Raw genomic sequence first — 27,412 nt, forward strand, 5'->3', positions numbered from 1 at the left:
TGAAACCATAACCTGAAATCACAGAAACACTAACTATATCTTGTCAACATAAAGTCTAATATTTTAGGGTCAGCAAATATTTTATCTTATTGTATTGGGTATTAGGTTGTGTCTAACTATAAAGATATTGCTATTGCTGTAAGGTAGGAGGTGATCTTAAAGTGGTAGAGCGGCCTGATGTGGAAACTTGGGAGATGTTTCTAACAGAATTAGTAATGATAGAGTTCAGATCATTTATGTTTTTGATGTACCCAATGCTAAAGCTCATCAACAGAAAGCACGTTGAGTGTTAAGGGTTGGGTCGGATCTCTGCATAGTTTTTAACCACGTGTGAAAAACGAACCACCTTCATAAAGCTGGGTTTCCCTTTTTTGTCATCCCACAGGTATTCAGGAGAAAGCAACTTGGTGGGCTTGTTGTACAGGAAGTATCTGTTCAGGTGAGACTCTTCCTGCCATACTGCTTCGATCTGATTGGCTTGGCCCTCTTCCAGCTTCACGTGACACGTCTTCACCAGCTTGGGCATGTTCTTGAGACGTCCTCCGATCACGGCTCCTCCATAGTTGTAGTCTCCTGCATCTAAAGGTATGTAGGCCTGAGATTCAGGACATCGCTCGTATGCAAATTTTTCCTGGAAAAAAAAAATCCAGGTATGCAAGACGCCAACAAGGTCCCCCAGAGACTCCGCCCCCCAGTGAGCATAGAATTTGGAGTCAACGTCGAGGCTGAATATGTAGTCTTCCTTGTCAGTGAGTTCCTCTTCAATGAGTTTCTCAATCATCTCCATTTTACCGAGTGAGATTTCCTGTCAGCGGTTCAAGCTAGCAGTTTTTATGACAGTCAACTGATGACCCTCCCCCAGGGTTACCATGGGAACCTCATCTGGATGTAAACAGTTAATCAGTTAATAATGCACTCGGTAGCCCACAAAGAAGTGCTGCTCTGCCGACTCCAGCAGGTCCTTCAGGAAACGTACATACCTGCAGGAAAATATTCAGTTTCATAATCATAAATATGTTTATTACCGAGGTATTTGATGGTGCTGCTAGACTGAGTCAGTATTGTGTGCAGTGTGTGTAAATGGTACTTGTAATTTGCACATGAAAATCAGACAAATAATTGAATCACTGGAAATTTTTAAATATAGATACAATCTAACCCAGAATGTTTCATTATGTAAAACCTACTTCCCCAGAGCAAAGACAGTAGTCGGTGATGTTCTTTGGTTTGTAGATGTTGTCAATCACTGTCAAATCAAATGTATCCTCCCACACGATTGGTGCTAACCACTGGGTTGTTGTGACAATGTCTGTCCGAGTGATAATACATACAGCACACACACACACACACATTTATAAACTTACTTTCGCTGTCACTTAGTTTATAGTATACTGGTAGTTATAGACAGGTGACAAATTTAAGAAAATATATGACTTTGTGCAGTTGTTAATCGCTCACTTTCACTTACCTGCTATTTACACTAGGCTGAAATCAAGCAATCCTAGTAGTAAGATAAATATTATTAGTAGTAGAAGTAGTGCTGTTTACTTACTAAACTTAATCACATTGATGCACTGTTCACAATCTATTTAATTTTACTTTTACAGCACATTTAGCAATAACCTGTAACGGTATGCCAAGTTACGCCCTCTGCTCAAGCCATCTCCAGATCTCCAGCGACTCCTTTCCACACTCCATTCCATTGCTTCCGTTTTGCTGCCTACATTTAGAGGAAACTGTCAAAAAAAAATGTTCTTCCTGTCATAGCCAGACCTTCTTCTACATGCAATAAATTTTGCATGTTGCTTAGGGGCTCAATGTGAAGCCCCCTAGTGATGGGAAGTAATTGGACACGACTAAATTAGGAAGAAAATTGGGGAAAAATCCCCCCAAAAAACACCTATAAAATCTGAACTGTGAGGTTTTTTATCCATGGCAGTCCTACTAAAATGGCAGACTCACTCTCAGTCAGGCTGTGGCTTCTCTCTCTCTCTCTCTCTCCCTCTCTCTCTCTATTTATCCTCCTATCTCTCTGTGTCTCAGCTTTTTTATTGTATTTAGAGTATTTCGTATTTAATTGTATTTATATTTAAAGTTTAATGTTAACAACAAGAGGTATTTTTTTAATAAATGTGTGGTGTTTCCAATTAATTATCTGTGATCTAAATATTAACCAAAATATATTTTTTACCCTAATCAAGTAGCCCTAGTTCTATAAATTTTCTATTCTGGTGTCTGAGCAACATCGTATGTTTATAAAAAGTTTTGTTAATAGGTTTAAAAACCTATTATGTGTATTTTTCAAATAGTCTTGTTATTTTAAAAGAAATTAATTATTCGTTCTTATCTGACGGCAAGTGAATTAAAAAGTTTGGAGCCCTGCTTACCTTGCCTAAAAGCAACTGTCAGTGGACACACTTTGAGAAAATAGAGTATAATTATCACTGGGAAATGAAAAAAGAAATTAAAATGGCTCCCATTAACTGGATCTACATTATCTTAGGTATAACGAAATGTCGACTCTTAATATTCAGTCGCCTGACCGAGTTCTGTGGAGTGATGGCGATCCCACGGTAATCCAGAAGGGCAAATCATCTTTCCCGTCTAAGTGTTTGATTTTTCCCATTCGTGCGCAACTACTTTTTCCCATGTAAGAACTTACTTTCTCCCGTATTTTGCAAGCTAAAAGCTAATGCGCAAAGGATTATGGGACTGAGGTCAAAACACAAGGAACCTTGCTGGATATTAGTGATGGGAAGGATCATTTTAGTGACTCAGTTCTTTGAATCTCGTTCATTAAAATAAACATTTTTGAGTCATTTAGCTCATTTTGTTCCTTTGATCAGCAATAAAATAAAATGTTGCATTTTCTATAAAAAAAGACCCCCAATACATACACCCAATACAGACATATTATAATAAACAGAATGAGTAGCTCACCATCATATCTTGCAGTCTGAGTCGTTTGTTTGAATCTATTGCACCGCATAGCATCTATGGGAGTCATGTGACAAAAGAATGAACAACTCAGGAATAAAATGACTCAAAGGTAACTACTAATTTCTGTATATCATACACTACAAAAATACTACTCTTGACATATAAAGCATTAAATGGTCTCGCGCCGCAGTACCTGAGCGAACTGCTAGTGTCTTACGATCTGCCATGCCTACTTCGATCAAAGGATGCAGGCTGCTTGTCAGTACCGCGTATTATGAAAAATACAGCTGGGGGCAGAGCTTTTTCTTACAAAGCCCCAAAGTTATGGAATAGTCTTCCAAATAGTGTTCGGGACTCAGACACAGTCTCAGTGTTTAAGTCCAGGCTAAAAACCTATTTATTTAGCCAAGCATTTTTATAAATAGATTTGCCTTAGGTAAAGGAGCAGATCTGGGGGACTCATGGACGTAGAGTATTATGGTGAACTGGTATGTTTGGATGCTGTCTTCCTCAGTCTCATTGATCACTCAGGTTTGTTGACGGTGAGGTGATTGTTTGCTTTACATGTCAGGAAGCCCTCATGTTTGTGTTTCCTTCTGGCTCTCCCTTTTAGTTATGCTGTCATAGTTAGTCCTGCCGTCTGCCATCTCTCCTCTTCTTCTCTTCCCCCCCTCTTTCTTTTTCCTCTCTCCTCCTGTCTCCCCCTTTCACTCTTTCTCTTTCTCTCTGTCGAGCTACACATGTCGTTCCTGAGCTGCCAGTGATCCAGACTCCCTCTGCCCTCCGGACCTGTCTGACCCATCCTGATGCCCCGCTTCTGGCTAAAGATCTCGTCACATGGATGCCCCGTGTGTCTCTCTGGGATGCGTCTGGTGTCTGGGAATGATTCTCTCTACCTAGAAAATGGTTTTGGCCTTGACTGGTGTTGGCAACTGTTTCTCTGGGGACTTGACAGTTCGATAGTTCATGACTGGAACTTCTTACAAGTCTACCTGGGTCTTCAATAACTACCTGGACTCCATATTAACATCAATTAACATCAGCTATTATAGCTAAACTGCCTCCCACCCTACACACTGTATAAATGCAGATCATTTACTGCTTTCTGTTTCACCCAAATGAGGATGGGTTCCCTGTTGAGTCTGGTTCCTCTCAAGGTTTCTTCCTATTATCATCTCAGGGAGTTTTTCCTTGCCACTGTCGCCCTCGGCTTGCTCACCAGGGACAAACTGACCATTTTGATTCATACAAATTCACATTTCATACAAACTTAAATAATTCTTTTGACTGTGTAAAGCTGTTTTGCGGCAATGAAAATTGCTAAAAGCGCTATACAAATAAAATTGAATTGAATTGAAATTGAATACAGAGGTTTTGCAATGCTTTGCGCATGCGCGCCCAATAGAAAATGAATGAATCACTCTCCGAGACTACTCGTTCATCTGAGTCACGTTAAAGATTAATTCAAAAAGAACCAATCATTCATGAACGACCCATCACTACCGGATATTAGCTATAGGACTTAACACGATGGAATGGCAGGACTGTTACTTCAATTTGTATTTTTGTACTCTCACAAATTTATCGCAGGAATAAAAAATAAAAAAAACTCAACTTGCTAATTAAACGCATTGGTATCACTTTTTTTTTTGACAAACTTAAAATTAGCTTATTTAATGAGTATAACTCATGGGAGTATGGCGCATTTAGCAAACAAAGGCCAAAGTGCACCCATGGAAACGGATCACATTTATAGTTGAGAAAAACGATGAGATGCTTCTTATATCACCCCAACCTAGAACCCTCAAAAAAAGGTAAAACCAGACGACCCTGCAATCTACAATGCAGCCCTGCTGGAGCCAATTAACTCATTAACAGTAAGATTCGATTCTCAAGATAGAAATTTGGAAGATAGTGCAAATAAAATTTAACAAAATAGCATCATGATTGCAACCATCTCCAAATCGGTGGAGTTTGATGCTTCAGATATTAAGGAGTGTAAGGACAAATATGCCGTTTTGGAAAAACAACTGAAAGATGTCATTGACCCAATCTACCGGATTGGGAAAAAGGAAAGTGGAAGATACCGCCAAATCACTGTTTAGTTTGCCATGCAAAGATACAGAGATGAATTTTGGATTACAAAATTTGCGGCTGTGCATTGATCGAGGAATGCAGTTTGTGGAGAATCTATCAGCTGATGACCGGAGGGCTCGTGCAGCTCTTTGGCCGCTCATCCAAAAAAACAGATGTGCCAGGAAAAGGCGTACTATCGTGGTCCTTTGGGATATATTGATGGTCGTTTAATTTCATCAACAAATAAAACCAAAGGATGATTACTCTTGTAAAATGAAAATGAGGATTTACGAACTGGGATCTAAAGAAGAAATTATCTGCCAGAGCATCAGTACATTACTTGATACTTATTTTTCTGTGTAATAAATGTGTGCCATGTATTTTTTTTTTTTATGATGCTCGGTAATTAATATCTTGTTCTATATTTTGTTTCAATTAAAAAAATGATGGAATATACAGTGAATTATAGCGTGATAACGTTATAATGCGTGACAACTGGACACATATACCAGGTAATGCCTAATATATAAAATTAACCAGATGTTACTGTTTTAGGCACTAATGATAACTTTGTAGCAGTGTTAATACTACTGGAGTGTTTGGGGGAAATGCCAAGCCGAGTGTAAATTGCAGTGATTAAAAGGAATATTATCTCATTTAGACCATTAAACACTGATGTAAACCATCAGCTCCATGGCATCTCTGTAATATACATCCACATATGGATTTATAAGCGGGCTAATATCACTATGCTAACCGCTAGCACTTAACACACGGTAACTAGCTTGTTCATTAATATATATTAATAGTGTATTTGGACACATATACGTGATGTAAACAATTAGCTCCGTTGTTTCTGTAAAATGCCTGTTCAATAATGTATCTATAAGCAAGTTAATACCATTATGCTAAGCGAATGGTGTGTAGGAATGGTTGTGGTCAATTTATTGGAGCACATCAGTGTTATTATAGTGCCATATAATGTACAGTGCTGTATAATGTAGTGGTTTTATCATAGCTAGAGATCTTCTGAGTAGTTGGCTATGTGCTTACACAATGTATGTAACAGTCATGAAAAGGGGCTCTTGTTCAGGTTCTATCTATTCTATTATAAAGTCATTAAATATGTGTTTATACTCTTTATAATATGTATGATTGTGTGTTTTCCTTTTCACAGTGAACTGTGTGTAAATCATCAACTGCCTGTGTATCAGCTGATTTCTACACCAGCTTTACATCCTGAGCAGAAGGTGAGTGCTCAGAAGTATTCACCTGTCTTTTCAGGAACACCACTGAGCACATCTTAATCAGGGGACAGGAACACACGTATCTGTCTCTTCATGGACATGATGGGTGTGTTTACGAATGGTGTAGATGGGGACAAATTCTGCAGCAATCCTTAATAGCAAAACCCAAAAATTCTACACAGCATTACTAAAAGCTTGCATTCTATAAAATATATTAAATTGTGTGTGTGTGTGTGTGTGTGTGTGTGTGTGTGTGTGTGTGTGTGTGTGTGTGAAACTGCATAGTAACATCATGAAGTCTTTTTACTATAGACACTTAGATTAATATGGCTTTCTCCCCTGTCGGAGAGGACGGATCCTTGATGCTCTGCCTTCTTGCACCACCAATATATACATGTATTTTATTAATTTGTAAAAAATGTGATTTATAGTTGAGTATTTTTTTATATATTTTTATTATATGTGTGAATGTGCAGGCTTATATACAGTATACATTACTGCACCTCGTGTGAGGCTAGAGGCTTATATACAGTATGTGATTTTAGGATCATTAATGTTTTTCTGCTAACTAAAGCATGCTGCCTTGGAGATGATATTAATGACATCTCTGTTTCAGTTCAACAGCATATTCCATGATATTTATAAATACATTAATCCCATATGTTCGGCAGTTAATACAGAGGTTTGTAAACGTTTTACAGCAAATAACTCCTTCAACTGTAAAAAAAAAAAAAAAAAACACTTCTGCATACATTTACTTATAGTGCATTTTTAAAACTTTTTTTTATGTCATTCAAAAAGTAAAACTCGCATTTTAGATTAATAACCCATGAAGCTCATGGCCTTTTTTTTTTTTCATTTAAATGATTACTGCTTACACCTCCATGAAAATCAAAAATCCAGTACAGTATTTCAAAATATTAGAATATGTCACTTCTATCATGGGGAAGACTGCTGACCTAACAAGTTATCCAGAAGATGATCATCTACACCTTCCAGAAGGAGTGTAAGCCCCCTAAGGTCAAACTTTACCACAATACACCACAAGGGAAAAAAAAAATTTTCCAGAAAGGCAAAGCATCTCTCCCGTGTGCAAGAACTTTCTCTCTTGTTTAAGTTGCAAGCTAAACACTAAAGCTTATGCGCAAGGCATGCTCTAAAATGCCCCCAACCCCCTGCCATGGATTATTATATTGCTTGTTTTATAATTAAATTCACTGGGGCTAATTTGTGATTTGTAAATCATAAACCTATAAATTTATAATCTAATATAATATTTGATAGAGATTATGTAGGGGGACAGTCCGTGGCGGGTTGGGGCGGGCATTTTAGCGCATAACACCGGCAAGGTTCCATGTTCAGTTGCGTTTTGACCTCAGTCCTACAGTATAGTCCTTTGCGCATTAGCTTTATCTTTTATCTTGCAAAATACGGGAGAAAGAGAGTTCTCACACAGGAAAAGTAGTTGCGCACAAATGGGAAAAATCATACACTTACACAGGAAAAAACACATAATTTCAAGGGAAAAAGCACACATGTACAAGGAAAAAACATAGACATATAGTGTAGGGCCACTGTAGGATTGCCATGACTCCACAAAAGTCAATCAGGCGACTGAATATTTAGAGTCGACATCTTGTTATACCCAAGATAATGTAGCTCCAGTTAAAATGAAAATAATTAGAGAAAAAAAAACTCGCTCCCTGGTATAATTACCACACACTTTAAAACAAATCCTAGATTTTTATTTAATACCGAAGCTTAATTAACCAGAAACAAGATCTAAGACTTCATTAACTTTTTCATAAATTATAAACATTAAGGAAAAAAAATAGGCTTTGAAACCAGACAATTTAAGTTTTACAGATGATAAACTAATCACATCACATCAGAACCTAGAACACTTTACTCCCCTTGAAGAGAGTAAACTAATAATCACTCAGCTCTTCTTCAAAATCGTCAACCTGTATATTAAATCCTATACCATCTAATACAGATTAGAGAATGTAGTAGGAATTAAGGGTACAGCCCTCTTGTGGCTCAGATCCTATTTGACCGATTGTTGTCAGTTTGTAGATTTAAATGGTGACCATTCTGCATGTTCTTAAGTGGAGTTTGGTGTTCCACAGGGTTCAGTTTTAGGCCCACTGCTTTTTTCTCTTTACATGCTTCCTCTGGGCAACATAATTCGTAAGCATGGTATTAGTTTTCATTGTTACGCTGACAACACACAGTTATATATTTCAGCAAAACCAGATGAGAAAAAACAGCTAACTAAAGTTGAGCAATGTGTAGGACATAAAAGATTGGATGTAAATTAACTTCCTTGTGCTTAATCCTGATAAGACAGAAGTTCTAGTCATAGGACCTTAAGGAGGATAGGATCATAGGACCACAAGCAGCTAGAAGCAAGGTGTCTGATCACACTGTAACTTTAAATGCAACAAAGGTAGTGCAACAAAGGTAGTGCACAGAGAATTGATTTAAACTCTTGTTTGCCAAGAAGTTACAAGTTTCTATAGACATTTGCCTCAGTCTAGCATGTGTCTTCAACCTATCTCTGTCAGTTCTCACAGACCAAGATGCTTTTACTCACACAGCAGAGGCAGATCTCCCAGAAACCTCATCTACCCTCCAGTACTGTCTCATTGTCCTGCACTGGTGGTAGGTGGGCTCTGGAACTGCCAATCTGCTGTAAATAAAGCAGACTTTATCTCTGCCCTAGCTACTCATTACTCTTTTGACTTTCTGGCACTAACTGAGACCTGGATATCTCCTCAGAACTCAGCTACACCGGCTGCCCTATCCTCTGCCTATGTATTCTCTCACACTCCACGAGAAACTGGCAGAGGTGGTGGTACGGGTCTCCTGTTGTCCAAGAGGTGGTCCTTCTCGCCCATCACCCTGTCTCATCTCAGTTTTTCATCATTTGAATTTCATGCAGTTAAGGTAACCTCTCCAATTAACCTCCACATCTTGGTTATTTACCGTCCTCCTGGCTCTCTAGGAAACTTTCTAGATGAAATGGACATACTTCTTAGTCTTTTTCCTTCTGCTAACACTCCCCTCACTGTTCTAGGAGATTTCAACCTTCCATCTGATAAACTCCAATCCTCTTTCCTTCTCCCTCTCCTTAACTCCTTCTCTTTAACCCTAAACAGCTGCCCTCCTACACACAAGGCAGGAAATTCTCTCGACCTTGTTTTCTGCCGCCCTTCCCCAGTCACAGATATCACTACTATTCCTCTTCATAAATCTGATCATTACCTGGTATCCTTCACTATAACCCTTCCCATTCTATGTAAACCTAACCACCAAAATGTCTCTCTTACCCGCAAAAACCTTCACTCTGTCTCCCCTTTCTTTGTGTCTTCATACACCCTATCATTCCTCCCAGACCCAGACTCCTTCTCCTCTTTACCACTAGAGACTGCGACTGAAACTTTCCTCTCCTCTCTCTCCTCATCCATAGATCTCCTTTGCCCGCTGTCATCTAAACCAAGGAAGAAATCTTGTCCTGCTCCTTGGCTATCTGATGTACTGCGCAACAACAGGAGAGAATTAAGAACTGCGGAGAGAAGATGGAAGAAATCACAGCTTGATGCAGATCTCATCTCTTACCAGACTCTTCTTTCCAAATTCTCATGTGATGTGACTTCTGCCAAAACTACCTTCTTCAGACAAAAGTTGGAAGCGTCTGCACATGATCCTGGCAAACTCCACAACATCTTCTCCTCACTACTCAACCCACCGACTCCTCCTGCCCCTTCCTCTCTGACTGCTGACGATTTTGCCACATTCTACGATGGGAAGATTGTAGCAATCCGCCAGTCCTTCGCTCTCAACCAAAGTCCTACGGCAGAACCTCAAGACCTTTCCTTCCCTCCTTTAGCAGAATTTTCCAACTTGTCATCTGACGAGATTCAACAGATCATCTCGTCATCTAACCCCACCACCTGTTCATTAGACCCAATCCCTTCCACAATGCTCCAGGCCATCTCACGAGACCTCCTTCCCTTCACCACAGCCATCATCAACCAATCCATATCATCTGGTCATGTTCCTGCCGCTTTTAAGAAGGCAAGGGTTATTCCCATCCTCAAGAAACCCTGCCTGGACCCATCAGAAGTTAACAACTATCGCCCGGTATCACTGCTCTCTTTTATTTCCAAAATTCTTGAAAGAACGGTTTATAATTAAATGTCTCTTTATCTCTCACAGAACAACCTTAATGACCCAAACCAATCTGGATTCAAAGTGGCACATTCCACAGAGACTGCCCTTCTGTCAGTCACTGAGAAGCTCCATGCTGCTAGATCTGCTAAACTTTCATCTGTCCTCATCCTCCTGGACCTGTCAGCTGCATTTTACACCGTGAACCACAAGATTCTATTATCTATTCTTACAAGCCTTGGAATTTGTGGAACAGCGTGGCAATGGTTTGCTTCTTACCTTAAAGATAGGTCATATGAGGTAACATGGAGGGGATCTACATCTGCCCCACGTAGACTCTCTACTGGTGTCCCGCAGGGCTCAGTACTTGGTCCTCTTCTGTTCTCCCTCTATACCCGGTCTCTTGGTAAGGTCATATCATCGCATGGATTCTCATACCACTGTTATGCAGACGACACCCAACTTGTCCTCTCCTTTCCTCCCTCTGACACTCAGGTTTCCACCCGGATCTCAGCATGTCTGGCAGACATCTCATTTTGGATGGCTGCTCATCAGCTGAAGCTCAATCTCAGTAAAACCGAACTGTTGTTTATCCCTTGTGACTCATCTCCAGGTCAAGACCTTGTGATATCCATGGACAACAACCAAATCACTCCCTCGACCACCGCCCGCAATCTTGGGGTAACCGTGGACAATCATCTGTCATTTTCCCCACACATCGCTAACCTTACTCGCTCTTGTCGATTTCTTCTTTACAATATCAGAAGAATTCGCCCATTTCTTTCTTCACAGGCTACTCAGGTGCTTGTTCAGTCCCTTGTTATTTCAAGACTGGACTACTGCAACTCACTCCTGGCAGGCCTGCCTCTGTCCACGATTCGTCCTCTGCAACTGATCCAGAATGCAGCAGCACGACTCGTTTTTAACCTTCCCAAGTTCTCCCACACCACCCCACTCCTCCGCTCCCTGCACTGGCTTCCTGTAGCTGCCCGCATCAAATTCAAAACACTGATGCTTGCCTACAAAGCCAAAAATGGCCCAGCACCCACTTACCTCTCTGCGCTAATTACACCACGCACTGCACCACGTTGCCTCCGATCCTCCAGCACTGCTCGCCTCATCCCACCATCTCTCAGGGATCGAGGGCGGCATTCATCCAGGCTCTTTTCTGTTCTGGCACCTAGATGGTGGAATGAACTTCCTCTAGATGTCCGTACATCAGAGACTTTGACTATCTTTAAACGACGACTCAAGACGCATCTGTTTCTCCAGTACTTGGACTAACCCCCCTCCCCCCGAAAAAAAAAAAAAAAAAAAAAAAAAAAATCAGTTGTGTTGGACTAATGGTACTTAGTTATTAACCTAGTTAACCCAGTGTAAGTATGTATCCAATGTTGTAAACATTAAAGCACTTTTTGTAAGTCGCTCTGGATAAGAGCGTCTGCCAAATGCCTAAATGTAAATGTAAATGTAAATGGCCTAGGATAGTATTCTTTCACTTCAGAAATATTGCTAAAATAAGGAAAAAACTAGTTCATGCTTTTATCACCTGCTTTTATGTCGGTCTGGTTGTAAAACTAGGTGCATAAACAAGCTTCAGTTAGTCCAGAATGCAACAGCGAGGCTCCTCACTAGAACCAGATGATACCTGCACATCACCCCCATCTTATCCACACTGCATTGGCTCCCTGGGAAATTTTGCATCGATTTTATGGATGCGTGTGGTAACAGGGCACAGTTCCACTTTTCCACGAAGATGGTCCTGTCCTTGGCAGATGCAGACAGCTACTATCTAAATACTTTTGACTTCAGTTGTCAGTACAGAACTACCAGTCTCACACAGTATGATGCAGATCAATCCCTGCCGTCCGTTATCACCCAGATGAGGATGGGTTCCCTGTTGAGTCTGGTTCCTTTCAAGGTTTCTTCCTATTACCATTTCAGGGAGTTTTTCCTTGCCACTGTCTTATCATTTTGATTCATACACATTCACATCTCCTACAAACTTAAATAATTATTTTAATTGTGTAAAGCTGCTTTTCGACAATGTAAACTGTTAAAAGCGCTATACAAATAAAATAGAATTGAAAATTGCCACTAGTACCACTAGTGGAGCCATTACACTTGACTAGTTAACTAGTACAGCTCAAAGTCTCCACTAGTTAACTAGGGCAGTTTTAAATCTCACTAGTTAACTACTGGAGTTCACTAGTCAACTAGAGAGGTCTAAAAATGCTCACAAGTTAACTAGTAGGACAAGATGCAAATTAGGGGGCAGAAAAGGAGCCTTCCTATTGACTCTGCATGAGAAACTCCACCCGGACAAAATTTAACCCTATAAAGTCTGGTCACCTTCCACTGCCCTTTACTGCGAGCTCCTTGTGTACTATACAAGCAGAATTAAACATGTAAATGTGTGTAACATCAAATAATTTATTTATATTAACAACAACAAAAAGGTATAACCTATCAGTGAAAATACCGGGAGAAGAAGGAGCGACTGACACACACACGCTCCTATGAACAGCGAACCTCACACATACCCACGCTTTTTTGAACAGCGAACCTCACACAAACGCACTAATGAGCAATACACACACTCACGCAATCGTAGAGCAGACCCAGGTTTAGAGCTTTGATTACAAACAGGGGTATACACTAAAGAAGGGGGAAAGACACTAGTTACACATGGAAGACACAAACAGGAGTGACGGGAAACAAAAGGACAATAATCACATACCTAATACTCACATAAACAAAGACAAAACCAAAGATACACTAAACCACATACAACACAAAAGACATGCCCTCAGAGCCAGTACAACACAAAACAAACAAAAACAAAACAATAGCCCACTAGACAATATTAATGCTCGACCCAGTTTCCTAGAACTAACAGCTTTTTATAATGTCTTTAATAGGCTGCCTCAGCGCAGGTGAGTGCCTTCCTCACCTGACCAAAGTGCCTTCTGGAAAACTGGGTCTTCCAACAAAACTACAAAAAATAAATGACAACCACAGTGCCCTCTAGGGGTAGTCCCTTACAATAATCAATAAATTTCAAATTCAAATTTAAATTCAAATTTTATTTGTCACATACACAAACATACACAGTACGAAATGTAGTGAAATGCATTATACGACTGCCATTGACCCTAGAAGAGAATTAAAGTTTACAAATAAGAGATAAATATGAATAAAAGAAATACGATAGAAATTAAATAAAAAATTAAATTAAACTAGGAAAAATTAACTAAAAATAAAAATAGAAATGTGCTAGGAAAAAATAGAACTAAAAATAAAAATAGAAATATGATGTGCAAAAATAGAAATCTACTGTACAAATTGAAATATACAATACGCCCTAGTAATTAGTGATGAGCAGAAATACATAAAGTAGCCACAATATTTACCTAATGTGTGTCATTTATGAATATTATGTATTTTACGAGGAGATAAGAAAGGCTTAGAAAATTCCATGTTATAATTCATTTGTCAGGTTGAAAAAAATCGGGACGAGACGAGAGACTGCTGTGGATGACAGCTACACACAATGTATGCCTTTGTGCACAGCATAACATCAAAGGCCTACGTGTCATGATAAATAAAATAAAACATTAACTGGGTGATAAAACATACAGTTAATAAATATACAGGTATTATGTGTAATATCTGTGAGAGCACACCTCCGACTTCACCTTCAGTTTAGCAGCTTCTCGCATCTCATCACTCAAGCACATCACACTTTATACATAACAATGAAGTCAATAAATTATGGAACTCAAATCAGTCCTGCCTTTCTTCTGATTATTTATTGTAGCCCAATATTAGAGGCAGGCACCTAATAAAGTCTCTCTCTCTCTCTCTCTCTCTGAAGCAGTCCGGTCAGGGTTTTGTTTTTTATTTTTACTAAAACTTTTTATTTAATTTGGATTTTGATTCAATTTAATGCTTTATTCAGATTTATTCATTGAATTCTTCAGCATCACCACTTGATTCCAGCAGGAGAACCTCTGTGGCATCACTGGGCGATTTTAATTCATATTTATACAATTTATTCTAAATTGGTTACTTTTGTATGTATGACTAGTAAACTTGTATATTATGGTTTCTTGTGAATGTGCTTTCTGCTTAAATCTGAACAATAATGAATTGTGCATTACAACTATTAGTTTATAATAACGTGAAAAAAATATCAGCCACGGTCGCAGGTGGAGCGAGCAGGCTGCCATTCAATACACTCACGCCTTTTTTTGGACTGTAGATCTGTTTTGTTTTGCAGGAGAAATAGTTCTATATAACCTGAACAATATAAAGTAGCGTAATGAATCAGCATCTAACAAATCATAATGTTGTAGTCATGAAAAGTGCCTAAAATAACTCTTTAACTCGGGCCCTTAAGGCTTGTCAGTTCTCTGGTTAAACTCTGACCAATCAAAATCATTGTCCCGCCCCCTTCTTTTGCATGCAGCCCACTAGTTGTACAGTATTAGAGGATTTCACAAGTGAGGGAGGGATAAGTGTCCACTAGTGCACTACTCGAGTTTACTAGTTAACTAGTGAGTCAGTATACCATTCATGCGGGATATAACATGAACATAGGCTTTTACATTATTACATTATGCTTTTTTATAGTATGTTTTATACGATCACTCTTTTTTGGAGACATCCTTGGTCTACAGCAGTTACTTGAATTTGCTTAAGAATATTCCACAGAACTGTGTGTGTATGTGCAGTGGTGATGGTTTTAATCATTAATAATAACTTATCTAACATACTGTACATTGTGTATAGAAGGACAGGGTGGTAAACAAAAACAATGCAACGGATTTTATTAAGCTATCTCTACCTGTAATATTGTAGTACTGGGCTACAAGGGAAAAAAAAGATTAGAGAACCATTGTAAATGGTTCTGTAAAAAGTATTATACATTATACATTAATAAACTGATTATTAGTTTTAGTAAATAATTGTTAAAACTCTGATTTATTTACACTGTGTGTATTATTAATAACTTTTAGTCACTGTATCCTAATATTACAGGCAGATGCTTAGTGAAGTTTCTCTCTCTCTCTCATTGTTGATTTAAAAAATAAACTTATTGTGTCTTACAGTGAATTATTGGCTTATAATAATGTGATAATATAAAAAAAGTCTGCTATTTAATATATTTCCATTTATTCTGGATTGTAGATGTATTTTGTTTTGACAATAGTTCATGATCTGATTAATATAAAGTAGCCTAATGAATCAACTTTAAATAAATAATAATGTTTTAGTCATAACAAGCCGCTAAAATAATTCTGGCCGCTTAAATTTCAGCCGCTTTCAAGTTTGAACACTGACCACTCACATTCACATTCACCATCGTGTCATGGCACACATTTGGTTTTAATCCTCTGGCTCCATCTTGTAGCAGTTCAGTGCAGACGCAGATAATTTAAGCTATTTTCTTAGTGGTTGATATAGACCATGTGACCCTTGTACCAATTACTTCCGGGTTAAAGCCCGAAAGTAATTGCAGTGTTACTTTTGGTTTGGAAGTTTCTGTAAGTTTCTTACCTTTCTTTAAAGTTTGTAGAAATGTATATGTACATTTAAAATGTTTAACCTTCTAAAGGAATGATTCTAAAGTGAGAGCTATACTAAGTAGAGCTGAATGTACCGTGTTCATAGAACATTGTAAACTATGGAGATTCATTTGCATTATTTGTGAATATTTGGTAGTAATACATTTGTAATCTGTGTTTTAGTTTTACAATAAGAATAAGATGAAGAAAGAAAGAGAAAAGAACATAAGAATAAAGCTTCGAACCGCTTGCTTCTGCCTCTGCCTCCCCTTTTTTTGAGTTCTTACTGTTAGCTGTCTGTCAGTGCTGTGTGCTGTAGACAGAACACACATCTAAGACAAAATACTTTGTTCCGCCTCATTCATTTGCATGCAGCCCCCTAGTACTACTAGTAGATTTCACTAGTCAGGGATAAGTGTCCACTATTGCATTATAGTCGGCCCTTACTATTTAACTAGTGAGGCCTAAAATGCAAATTGGGAGGCTTCCATCTCTTCCATATTTTTGCTTCCATCTTGACACCGACAGACTACAGAGTCCAAGAGATTCCAAGATCTTGGGAGAAATTGAATGTGACTGTGGATATATATATAAAAAACGATGTGCTCAGAAAGTTTTATCGCAGCAGCAACATACAGTAGTAGGACGTTGATGTGCTCTTTTTTTTTTTTCCTTTATTGGGGTAAATAAACGCACAAATTTCTAATATGTGGAGCACAAAAAATCCACATGCTATTTACAAGAAACTATTTCACTCCGGAAACAAATATTTCCCCATAACATACTCTACCTGGCCACTGCAGACTTTTTTGACACACGTTATATGCACTATATATCTATATGAGAGAGAGAGAGAGAGAGAGAGAGAGACACTATACATAACATGCGCTAAGAATAGTAAATAGAATTAGGAATTAGCAATGGTTCCATAACTAGTTTTATAAATATATTTTTAATGTGGAAAAAATCGCGAGTCTGTTAGGTGGCTGTAACTGTTAATAGTTGTTAGACACAAAACTTGCATACAAAGTGGCCATAGGCACACAATAACGTAATACTATAATATGCCGCAGGTGGCGAAGGGGATTTTAGCTGGGGCTAGATGAGTTGTGTTCAGCCTAAGAGCAGAAAAGTCTTAAAGGGCTGTCTCTGAATTCAGCATTCGGTTATGATGTGACAATTATTTTAGGCACTTTTCATGACTAAAATTATTATATATATATATATATATATATATATATATATATATATATATATAATTTTTTTTTTTTTTTTTTTAATAAATATAGTTTATAAATATATAATAATTATAATAAATACAGCAATGGTTAAAGACTTTATTTTGTTAAAATCAAAAACACATTATATGATTTATTTTCCTAAGAATTGAGGCAGTAAGAGATAACTGTAGTTTCACTTTCTGAATGGTGTAGATGTGTTATAGCTGTGGGGTAGAGGAGCTGAGTGAGCTGCAGTACAGCAAACTCTCAGGGTTACTGCAGCAGCCCATAACATCAATCATAATCATAATGACTGATTGCATTATTATTATTATTATTATTATTATTATTAATTTAAAACTCAAACTAATATGTGCATGCTGTCTTTGAGTAAGTTGTTAAAAAGCACAGATGTCAAAATATTGTCAGACTGAAGTGGTCTAGATGGTTAAGACTCTTACTGATAAGAAGCCGCAATGCAGCAGCAGTAATATGAATGTTGTTTTAATAATAATAATAATAATAAAAAGGCAAACTCATGTCTAAATTGTGTCAGTGGTAAAGAACATAATGTTGAGATTGCTTGCACACAAAACCTTATTAATAACAAAGATCATTAAAAATCATAAACATTTATTACAATACTAAAAGTTCAGTATACATCATTAACCTCCTCCTCCACCGGTTTCAGCTTCACTCTGTAGTTTATGGCGGCAACGTATTGTAGAAGTCCATCACTGCTGGGGAAACTGAGTGTAACAGATGGTAGTTTGCCGTGAAAAACATCCAACAATGAGATTTAATCTCCGGCAACAAAATAATATTTATGTCCCGATTCATTGTTTTTTTTTTACTTTTGCAGACGTGAGACCAAACTATGGCTGGCACACGTATGTAAACCTGCAATCAATACACAATATGTATCATGATATATACTGTATGTATTATATATTTTTATATTAAAACACTTTAAATTAATATAATGTTAAAATGTCTACAAAAAATTACTGAACAGAAATTAGTAGATAAATAAATAAATACATGAATTATTTAAATACATTTTATTGATATTAAAAGTAAAAAAAATTTAATTATCTACTTCTAACGAAAGTTTGTTTGCTATTTAAATTGTCAGAAAAGGATATCACAATACCGGAAACATCTCAGATTAGTGTCATTGTAACATCATTTATAATACATATATCATATCATATCATATCATATCATATCATATCATATCATATCATATCATATCATATGTTACGGCCTTCCGTTGGATAAGTCAATCTCCATAACTGAAGAAACAAAGAAAGGCAACGTGACCTTATGAGTGACGAGTCTTATTAAATTCCACTTTATTAACTTGATAAAGCTTAATGAAAGCATTTACATCTTGTGTTCATGTATTAATATGTTATAACATCACTACAGATGCTGACTTTGTTGAAGCCAAGAGGGACGAGCTTATCCAGAGGGTCTCCTTAGTGATGCCTCTGGCTGATGAGCTGCTGCAAGGGAACCATATCAACCACGAGTCGTATGCAAATATCCAAGCCGAAAGTACAACCCGAAAGCGGATGAGAGAACTCTACAAGTCGTTAAACAACGAACAAAGCAAAGCTGCATTTTATGAAGCACTGAAGAAATATGAACCTTACCTTGTTAAAGAACTGGAGGGGAAATACAGGAGGCAAGGTCTGTACTGGGTTCTGTAGTTTCCCTTCATTCACCTGAGGACACTTACTGTCAGATTCACTGATTCACTTTAAACATTGTATTTATTGTGAATATAAACTGGCTCAGTTAAAGCATTTGCATTCCAGTGTTCATGAATAATAACATGTATGTACTGAATCTAATGTTACATCTTATGTTCATGTATTATTATTCGTCATAACATCACCATAGATGGTGACGTTGTTGAAGACATGAGGAAAAGGCCGAATGAAAATCAGTCATTGGACCAGCAGTTTGATGGTAAGATGTATGAAAATGTCTGCACAGAAAGTACGAACCAAAAGAGGATGAGTGAATTATACAAAATTAACAAAACTGCTATTCATGAACAGAGTTAAGTGTAACGCGTTACTGTATCAAATTACTTTTCCTGATAACGCAGTAATGTAACGTATTACATTTTAAATGCATGTAATTTGATTACAGAAAATCACGTTTTGCACAGCAGCATCAGTTAACGAGCATGTGCTTTAGTTTTTTACATTTGATGCAACATTTTAGAGAACTGGAGGATACAAAAGGTCTGTACTGCGGCATGTAATTTCTCTTCATTCACTTACTCTCCGATTCACTGATTTGCTTTAAAGATTGTATTAATTGTGAAGCTAAGTTTGTTTCACCACAAACACTGATGGATTTCTAGGATTAAGCTAATGTGTAAGTTACTTTATGGGGAAACTTGTTGATTTTCTACATCATTCATGAAATTAAAGGCGTCACTAACATCATGTCATATTGCATGAAAGCCTGAAGTTTACACCCTAGTGGTTCTGTATTCTCAGCTGTCTTTCTTTACTCCACATCACATACAGGCCCACAGAGAGTGGACAATGAAACTCACACCAAACTTAAAGAACAATGGGTGGAAAAGAGCAAGAAATATCGAAAGACATTTCAGGAACTCATTGAAGATCCTGATTTGAAGAGCGTGGGAAATGGAAAACTTTTCCTGTGCATAAAGAATAAATATAAAATAGGAAGAGGAGCCCCAGGAACCCAGGTGTACATTGGGATGAGGGATGATGGTACTGAGGTTGCAGTTAAACGAATGGTCCAAGATGACAATAAACAACTAAAGGATGAGATGAAAGTACTGCGTAATCCAAAGCTGGAGCACAAGAACATCGTCAGATATCTAGATTTCTCAGAAGACCAGGATTTTGTTTACCTCTGCCTGCAACTCTGTGAATATGACTTTGAAGAATACAAGAAAACCAGTAAACCGGACCAGGATTCTTTGAAAAAAGTGATGAAGGAAGTTCTTCTTGGATTGCAAGCCCTCCACGATGCTCGAATCATTCACAGAGATTTAAAACCCTGGAATATTTTAATTGGTATTTATTCTTTATTTTTTTTCCATCTAATAAGCTTCTTTCATTAAAAAACTAAGCACTCTGAAATCATCTACTCACTATCAAGTGCTAATCTCATGATTACAGCACACACACACACACACACACACACACTGGATAGTGTCGAAATAATTTTATCATTTCTTTTAACAGATGTGGAAGGAAACGCAAGATTGGCTGACTTTGGTATAAGCCGCATGATAAACCAAGATGTAAGTACGGTGCACACGTCAAGAGCCGGAACACGAGGCTGGGAGGCAGCAGAGATCCTGAATACAGACGGAACGCGTAGATACAAAACAAGCACTGACATTCAGGTCTGTCTCATAGTTTCTAATGTGTTTCTCAATGAACATTAAAGAGAGAGAGAGAGAGAGAGAGAGAGAGAGAAATAATATATATATAATATACAACTTTCATTATTGATCTACAAACATCTTTTGAAGTAAAAAGTGTGTTTATTTTTAGGGTTAAATAAACACAGTTACTTGTGGTTTCAGGTGGCTGGAATGTTGATGTATTTCATCCTCTCTGGTGGGAAACATCCTTTCGGCACAGAGAATGAAAGAGAAGAAAACATTCGGAAAGGAAATTACCAACTGGATGAAACAACTGATGTGGAAGCAAAAGATCTGATTGAGAAAATGATTGCACATAAACCAGAAGGAAGGTTGAGCATCGAGGAGGCAGTAGAACATCCTTATTTCTGGGACGATAAAGGGTGAGAAAAAACTATTCCTCAAGACTACATTTAAAAATACAGGAAAGTCTGGATCTTTGGTAACAAAATATCCACTCGCCTTTATTTTTGTTGCATGCATGAACTTTGGATCTCAAGATTTAACGTTTCCACACGTTTTTGTGCGCATGCGCTTTATCCTTACTGTACATATGCAAAATTTTGCTCATTGATGCTATATTTCTGCTTTTGCTTTCTCTGTCTGTCGCTCTGTTTTCTTGGCTCTGGATTTGATCTTTAAAGCCTCTTTTCTACTTTCCTACCTGGCATGCAAGAATAACAGCAACAGAAGGCTTAGGTGAGCTGGATTACTCGATATATAGCACTTTACTTGTACTTTAACTGGTTACATTGTAAATATTTATATTGCATTATACTTATTTTATTATTATTATTATAATTAAATATAATATTATATTTTATATGGAAAATAAGATACATGTTCACATTTCCATTCCTCTTTAATTCTAAAAACACCAAAGAATCATAAAAAAAAGAAAAACAGAAATGACAAATGATTTTGTAGGAATTTTTGACAAAATCTAACCCTCAGTAATATTTAACGTTTGTTTCCGTCTAGGAGAGATGGATTTCTGAGAGAGATTGGAGACATGGAACAAGTCCAGAACTACAAAGCGGTGGACGCTGAGCTTAAAGAAGCTGTGGGAAAATATGAAAATTCTTTAGGCTGGAGATCTAAGGTTATTTTAATCTACTCCAAAAGTATCTGCACCCCAGACCATCCTGCCTATATGTGGTTCCTGCACAAACTGTTAACACACATTTAGAAACAAACAGTTAAGTATAGAATGTCTCTGTATGCTGTAGCACACAAGCCTGTGTTAAAGTTGGAGTGAAAAAACTCATGTGTCCTGCACAGAGCCCTGACTGAACTTAACCCCACTGAACACCTTTGGGATGAAATTGTAGTGGAATGATGACAAATCCACAAAAACTAGTGGAAAGCCTTTCTAAAAGAGTGGAGTACTGTACGTTATAACAGCACATGGGAAATAAATCTAGAATGGGAAGCACAACAAGCACATATAGGTGTGATGGTCAGGGCTGCACATGAAGTGTGTATAAAATTATTTACTGTGTAACAATCGAATAATTTAATAACCTGGGTCCAGTTTTTCAAAAAATTTAATCTGGATCAAATTAGTCCGGATTTGGAAATCCCATGTTTTGCTATCCAGGATTAACTGATCTATCTTACTTTTATGACAGTTTTTTAAAGGAACATTGGGTTGGATCACTGTGATCCAAATATCAAATTTCAGGATTACCAAATCCAGTTTACCATAGCCTTAAATGGAACCAACAGTGTAGCCTACTGGCTTAGTAAAAAAACAACAGGTGGGCAAATTACCAGTGGCCACAAATAGCCATTGTTTGTTTTAATTGTAAGAAACAGAAACACTACAAAAAAAAAAAAAAAAAAATTTACATTTTTTTTTGTTTCTTTTAATGTTAAATAACAAAACAAAAACAATACTGTCAAAAAGTCAAAACTCATTTACAGGACAGACACCAGCACTTTCCATCTTTGCCTTTAGGAGATGTATCTCCATCTGCACTTTTTTCCGCTGCAGTTGGGCAAGCAAGATTTGTTCTTTACCCAGTTCAATTTCTACTTCTGCTCTCTCGGGTTTCCCGCTTAAGAAGTAACTCATAGCTGTCACCATCCTTGTTTGTAGCTTAGCGTTTTCTAGGAACATCTTGGACTGTCTTCACTACATCCACTGGGGATCTATCTTCCTCCTCAGTCACTGTAGTTAAGTCTAGGACAAACATTTCCTCTGCAGGAGAATTTTGCTCGCATTCTTCTGAAGTCCTAGTGTCTGTAATTGTGGCCTCTCCATTTGCTTCTATGCCTTCAATGCCATGCAGAGCCTCTGATTTTTGTCCTCCGATGATATCAAGTACCATATCAGTGAAATCACCCCTTTTATATGGCTTGTTACCTGTTTTGGGGTTCTTGGCTTCAGTAAGGTCTTTTGTCGCCTTGGCCCTAAGGTTCTTCTATCGCAACATAACTTGTTTTATGGTCTTCCTTTGGCCAGACCCCATGGAATTGACATGAATGGTTATGTACTCCCAAATATTGTGTTTTACTTTTTTAGTCACTTCTCCACCCTTTGCAGAACTGAAACCTTCTACTATTGAGGCAAAATTGGCTCGAACACCCTCCAGCAGTGCACAGGTTTCTGCCACAGGGCATGAAATTAGGCCCTTTTGAGTCCATGGTTCCAACTCTTTGGTGTAGCAACACTGATCTTAAAAGACTTGAGCATGATTGCTTTGGCTTGTGCTCAATTAGGCTTACACTAATCAGCTCGTTGCTTGTTAATGGGAGACACCACTTAAAGACATCATGTCTTTGCACTCATTTTTCTTGCCTACAGATGCATCCACATGGCGGGTATTGTTCATCGTTACCGTAGGAGAAGGTACCGTCAAAGGGTGGATGCTGAGCGTGCAAAACCACTCGAGCAATACACATCAGAAGAACTGTATGCACGTTTTTTATTTTGGGTGAGATGACATCAAGTACATTGCAGATCTTGTCAGGCCAACACTCCAACACCAAACCCAAAGGAGTCATGCTTTATCCGTGGAGGAACAGTGCTTAATCGCTCTACGCTTTTACGCATGTGGGACTTTCTACCAAGTAATTGGTGACAACATGGGAGTAAGAAAAACAACCGTGAGTAATGTGGTGAAGGCTATGTCAGTAGCACTGGCCAGTCTGATCAATCAATTTGTTTACTTTCCCAAGGGATGACCAAACAGCTCAGACTAAGCACAAGTTTTTTCAAATAGGGAACATGCCTAGCACTATTGGTGCTATTAATTGTACTCATGTGCATATCCAAGCACCTTATAAAAGGGAATGGGAGCATGTCAGTCGAAAGGGGAGGCACAGCATTAACATCCAACTTGTGGGCAACGCCGACCTCATAATAACAAACTGTGTTGTGAGATGGCCAGGGTCTGTTCATGATGTACGTATTCTAAGAGAAAGTGCACTATACAGAGCACTACAATCCCACGGACCAAATGGCATAATATTGGGAGACAGTGCGTATCCCCTCCTACCATGGCTAATGACCTCCTTTTCCAGTTGCAAACACACATGAGGACTCTAACTTCAACTCTTCACATTGCAAAACAAGATGTGCCATTGAATGCTTAAATGGAGTCCTAAAGAGAAGGTTTGCATGTCTTAACTACTTGCGAGTGCAACCCAAGGTGGCATGCAACATAATCCTTGCATGCATTGTTTTGCATAACATTGCAACCAGGCGTCATGTCCCTCTTGATGGCAATTTTGATGAACCTGTGCCTGATGTAGGACCATATATATATATATATATATATATATATATATATATATATATATATATATATATATATTTTTTTTTTTTTTTTTTTTTTTTTTAGTTTATTTGAGTAAAGAAATCACAACTGAAGCTACCCTTTTGATGTGATCAGGATGATCCTGTTTTTTTGGACCAAATAGATACCAATCTGAGTTCAAAGTTTTGAATAACCCAAAGGGCAGGTTTGATCTAAATCAAATGTAAGATTGGATTACGTGGTCTGATCTTAATTCAGAATCCCTCTATCACTTTTTTGAAAAACCCATTTCCAAGATTTGATCCAATCCGTGATCCAAAATCCCAGTGGATAATTTTTGAAAAACTGGGCCCTGGTTACACTAAACAGGATCTCCAAATAAGAAAAGCACCAACACCAATGGTAAACAGCTACCCAATGTGTATTAAACAATAACGAAACAAAATAGGTGCACCAAAAAACAACAACAACAAAAACTAATTCTAATAATATTTACAAAATATATACAACCGAATGATGTGTAAGTATGTGAAATGATTATTTATAAATGGAGTGTGGTGGGAGAGCTAAATCGGCCTCACCGGAAGTGATGGTAATAATCCGGGAGCACGATTTTGGAGCTGGAGTGAAGTGGTGAAGCAGACTGGGGGTGATAATCCAACTGTACAGGATATCCACCAACAACAGTCTCCATAAAAATCTTTAAACTCCTCGACAATTGTCTCCTTACTCTCTCCTCCCGAGCTTCTTCCTGGGTGTCCTTTTAAGCCGATCCCCTAACCCTGTACGTCATCGGGATGACCTCGCGACACGGCTGCGTACTCTCGCGAGACATCATCCCCGGAACCATAACACAGGTCTTTGGGACATATAACCATATCGGGTACAATGTTTTACACGGCATAGCAGTTTATCGTCTTTTTGTATAAATATAAACTTTGTGGCTGCACTACAACTGTTCTTTGTGGAAGGTGCTTAGTGTTAATAAACTGTTATAACACACAAGTCTATTCGTCTAGAAAGGACAAACTGTTTGTATATTATTAGTCCAAATGTGAATGATAATTGTGTACAGACTTTTTTTTAACTTTAGTAAAAAGAAAAAGCTTTCTAGTACTTTTTATCTTTTAGGGAAAGAAGGAACATACAATTGTATCATGTGTTTACAGATTACAGATTTTGACCCCAAGTTTGAAAAAAACATTCCAGATGATTTACTCGGCCTGCTGCGTTTTCTGCGTAACAGATTGGTGCATCGGTACGTCAATCAGCATAAATTTTCTTTTGGTAGTTGCTTTTCTTTAACGCCAACTAAATCATTTTCCTTTTATTCCACAGTAAAGACATCTTCTACCAAAACAACATGTATAAGGAAGTGTTTCCAGAATTCTACATTAGCGCTAACCAGTTGGCCAAAGAGATGAAATGGAAATAGCAAGCTGCATGTGGCACATGGGTCATGATCTCACCCTCGACTGGAGCAGACATCCCTCCCACTTCATTTTCAATCTATAACTTTGTAAAACAGAACTGCTTGTTAATAAATCTGTTTTTACGGTGCATCTTTTATGTTTTAAGTGTCTTAATTCACAATGAATAATTATTGAAAAAACTACACTTTAAATACACTTTGTACTTTAAGCCAAAAGTAGCTTTTTAAAACATGCATTTTTTGCTTTCCATAACAATAATTGTCATTTGAACATTATTGAACATTACATTTTTATAATATGTTAATTTGTCATTATTTTAATAAAATATATAATCTTGTTTATAAAATCAGAAAATGCTACATTTGGAAAATTCTGGTAACACAACCGAGAACAAGAACATAAGATATTAAAATAATATCAGATAATAACAATATTGTGCAATATTAACAAAATTGTACTAAATTTAAACTTTTCTAAACCCCAATCAGCCTTTTACTGCTTCAGTTAGTAGATTTTCTAATTCAGTTTCATCTTGTACACCTCTTGGTAAGAAAAGAAACATTGAACATGTTGATGCAGAACGAAGTCTTCGACAAGTATTGTCTTGTGTATAAAAGTCAATCTCTGCTTTCTTGTGAAAACCCAGGGGAGGAAGACAATCAGCACCAGACAGGAATGTCAAAAGATCCTCAAAAGTCAAAGGAGATGCTCTTTCTGTTGTTATGTACATAGAACAACAAGAAAAAATGCTTTAAATATAATGCTCATTAAACATAAAGCTTAAGGCTAATCGGAAATCGCTGTACATGTGAAGAAAATGTCAGCACTTACCCTGGAAGCTGTTGAGTAAACATTCCCATGAAAAGATGGTCTCTTCTTCAGCATCTCTTCTGTTACTACCATCTTGACTCCAGTTCACAACAAGAAGGTCTCTAAACTCACTTCTTGACAGAGGCTTCTGTGTGTTGGTGAAAAGAGGCTTGAAGACGTTCCAGTTGTTTTCCACTATCTGCCAAAGTAATCCACACAAATTGACTCCTGCTTTGAACTGTGAGATCATGCTGGCAGACCTAAGATGAAAAAAAAAAAAAAAACATTGAAAAATAAAGAAAACATCAAAACCTACCTAACCTAACCATACCTAATTACAGGAAGGTAACAATAGAACAAAAAATATATTCACTATTCTGTGTTCTATCAGTGATTGCTGAGGTCCTCCCAACATTATAAATTAAAGTGTTTTCATTAGAAATTTTTATACAAGCTTACCTATGATAAATGAAATGTTTAATGACAAGGCTATAAATTCTAAGCATGTCAGAAAGGCCAGCAGTGTAGATCCAGTGTACCCCACCATCTGCAATCCAATCACCAAGATTGGCCTTCAGTGAAATTAGGTCACTCACACTTGTGAAAATGTCTAAACATGGCAGGAAATAGGAAATATTGTTTCATATAAAAATGTATTGTTATTTATCAAGCTAAATATTTGTACATTATATACCTGCTGCATCCTGAAGTGAACTTCATTATCTGGCAAGTCTTGAAAATCAAACCTGTCC

General features: G+C 37.6%; 1 protein-coding gene and 1 pseudogene across 1 annotated transcript; one reads left to right on the top strand and one right to left on the bottom strand.

The window, feature by feature from the left end:
• Positions 1 to 289: 289 nt before the first annotated feature.
• On the bottom strand, positions 290 to 14,176 carry LOC128511950 (globoside alpha-1,3-N-acetylgalactosaminyltransferase 1-like; annotated as a pseudogene).
• Positions 5,438 to 25,979, top strand: LOC128511951 (probable serine/threonine-protein kinase ireA). The gene is made up of 11 exons (XM_053484994.1): positions 5,438 to 5,528; positions 6,194 to 6,266; positions 18,089 to 18,116; positions 18,658 to 18,921; positions 19,135 to 19,203; positions 19,776 to 20,297; positions 20,469 to 20,632; positions 20,816 to 21,036; positions 21,635 to 21,755; positions 25,587 to 25,675; positions 25,756 to 25,979. The coding sequence occupies exons 3-11, from the start codon at positions 18,104 to 18,106 to the stop codon at positions 25,850 to 25,852; spliced, it is 1,560 nt and encodes a 519-aa protein (XP_053340969.1). The 5' UTR covers positions 5,438 to 5,528; positions 6,194 to 6,266; positions 18,089 to 18,103; the 3' UTR covers positions 25,853 to 25,979.
• The last annotated feature ends 1,433 nt before the right edge of the window (positions 25,980 to 27,412 follow it).

The sequence above is a fragment of the Clarias gariepinus genome, chromosome 24 (genome assembly GCF_024256425.1).
Source record: "Clarias gariepinus isolate MV-2021 ecotype Netherlands chromosome 24, CGAR_prim_01v2, whole genome shotgun sequence".
NCBI lineage: Eukaryota > Metazoa > Chordata > Actinopteri > Siluriformes > Clariidae > Clarias > Clarias gariepinus.

Bases quoted from the DNA above. Each gene is read 5' to 3' on its own strand.
- LOC128511951 (XM_053484994.1), top strand. The intron at 21,037-21,634 runs GTGAGAAAAAAC...GTTTCCGTCTAG, and splicing joins TATTTCTGGGACGATAAAGG to GAGAGATGGATTTCTGAGAG. The intron at 21,756-25,586 runs GTTATTTTAATC...ATGTGTTTACAG, and splicing joins CTTTAGGCTGGAGATCTAAG to ATTACAGATTTTGACCCCAA.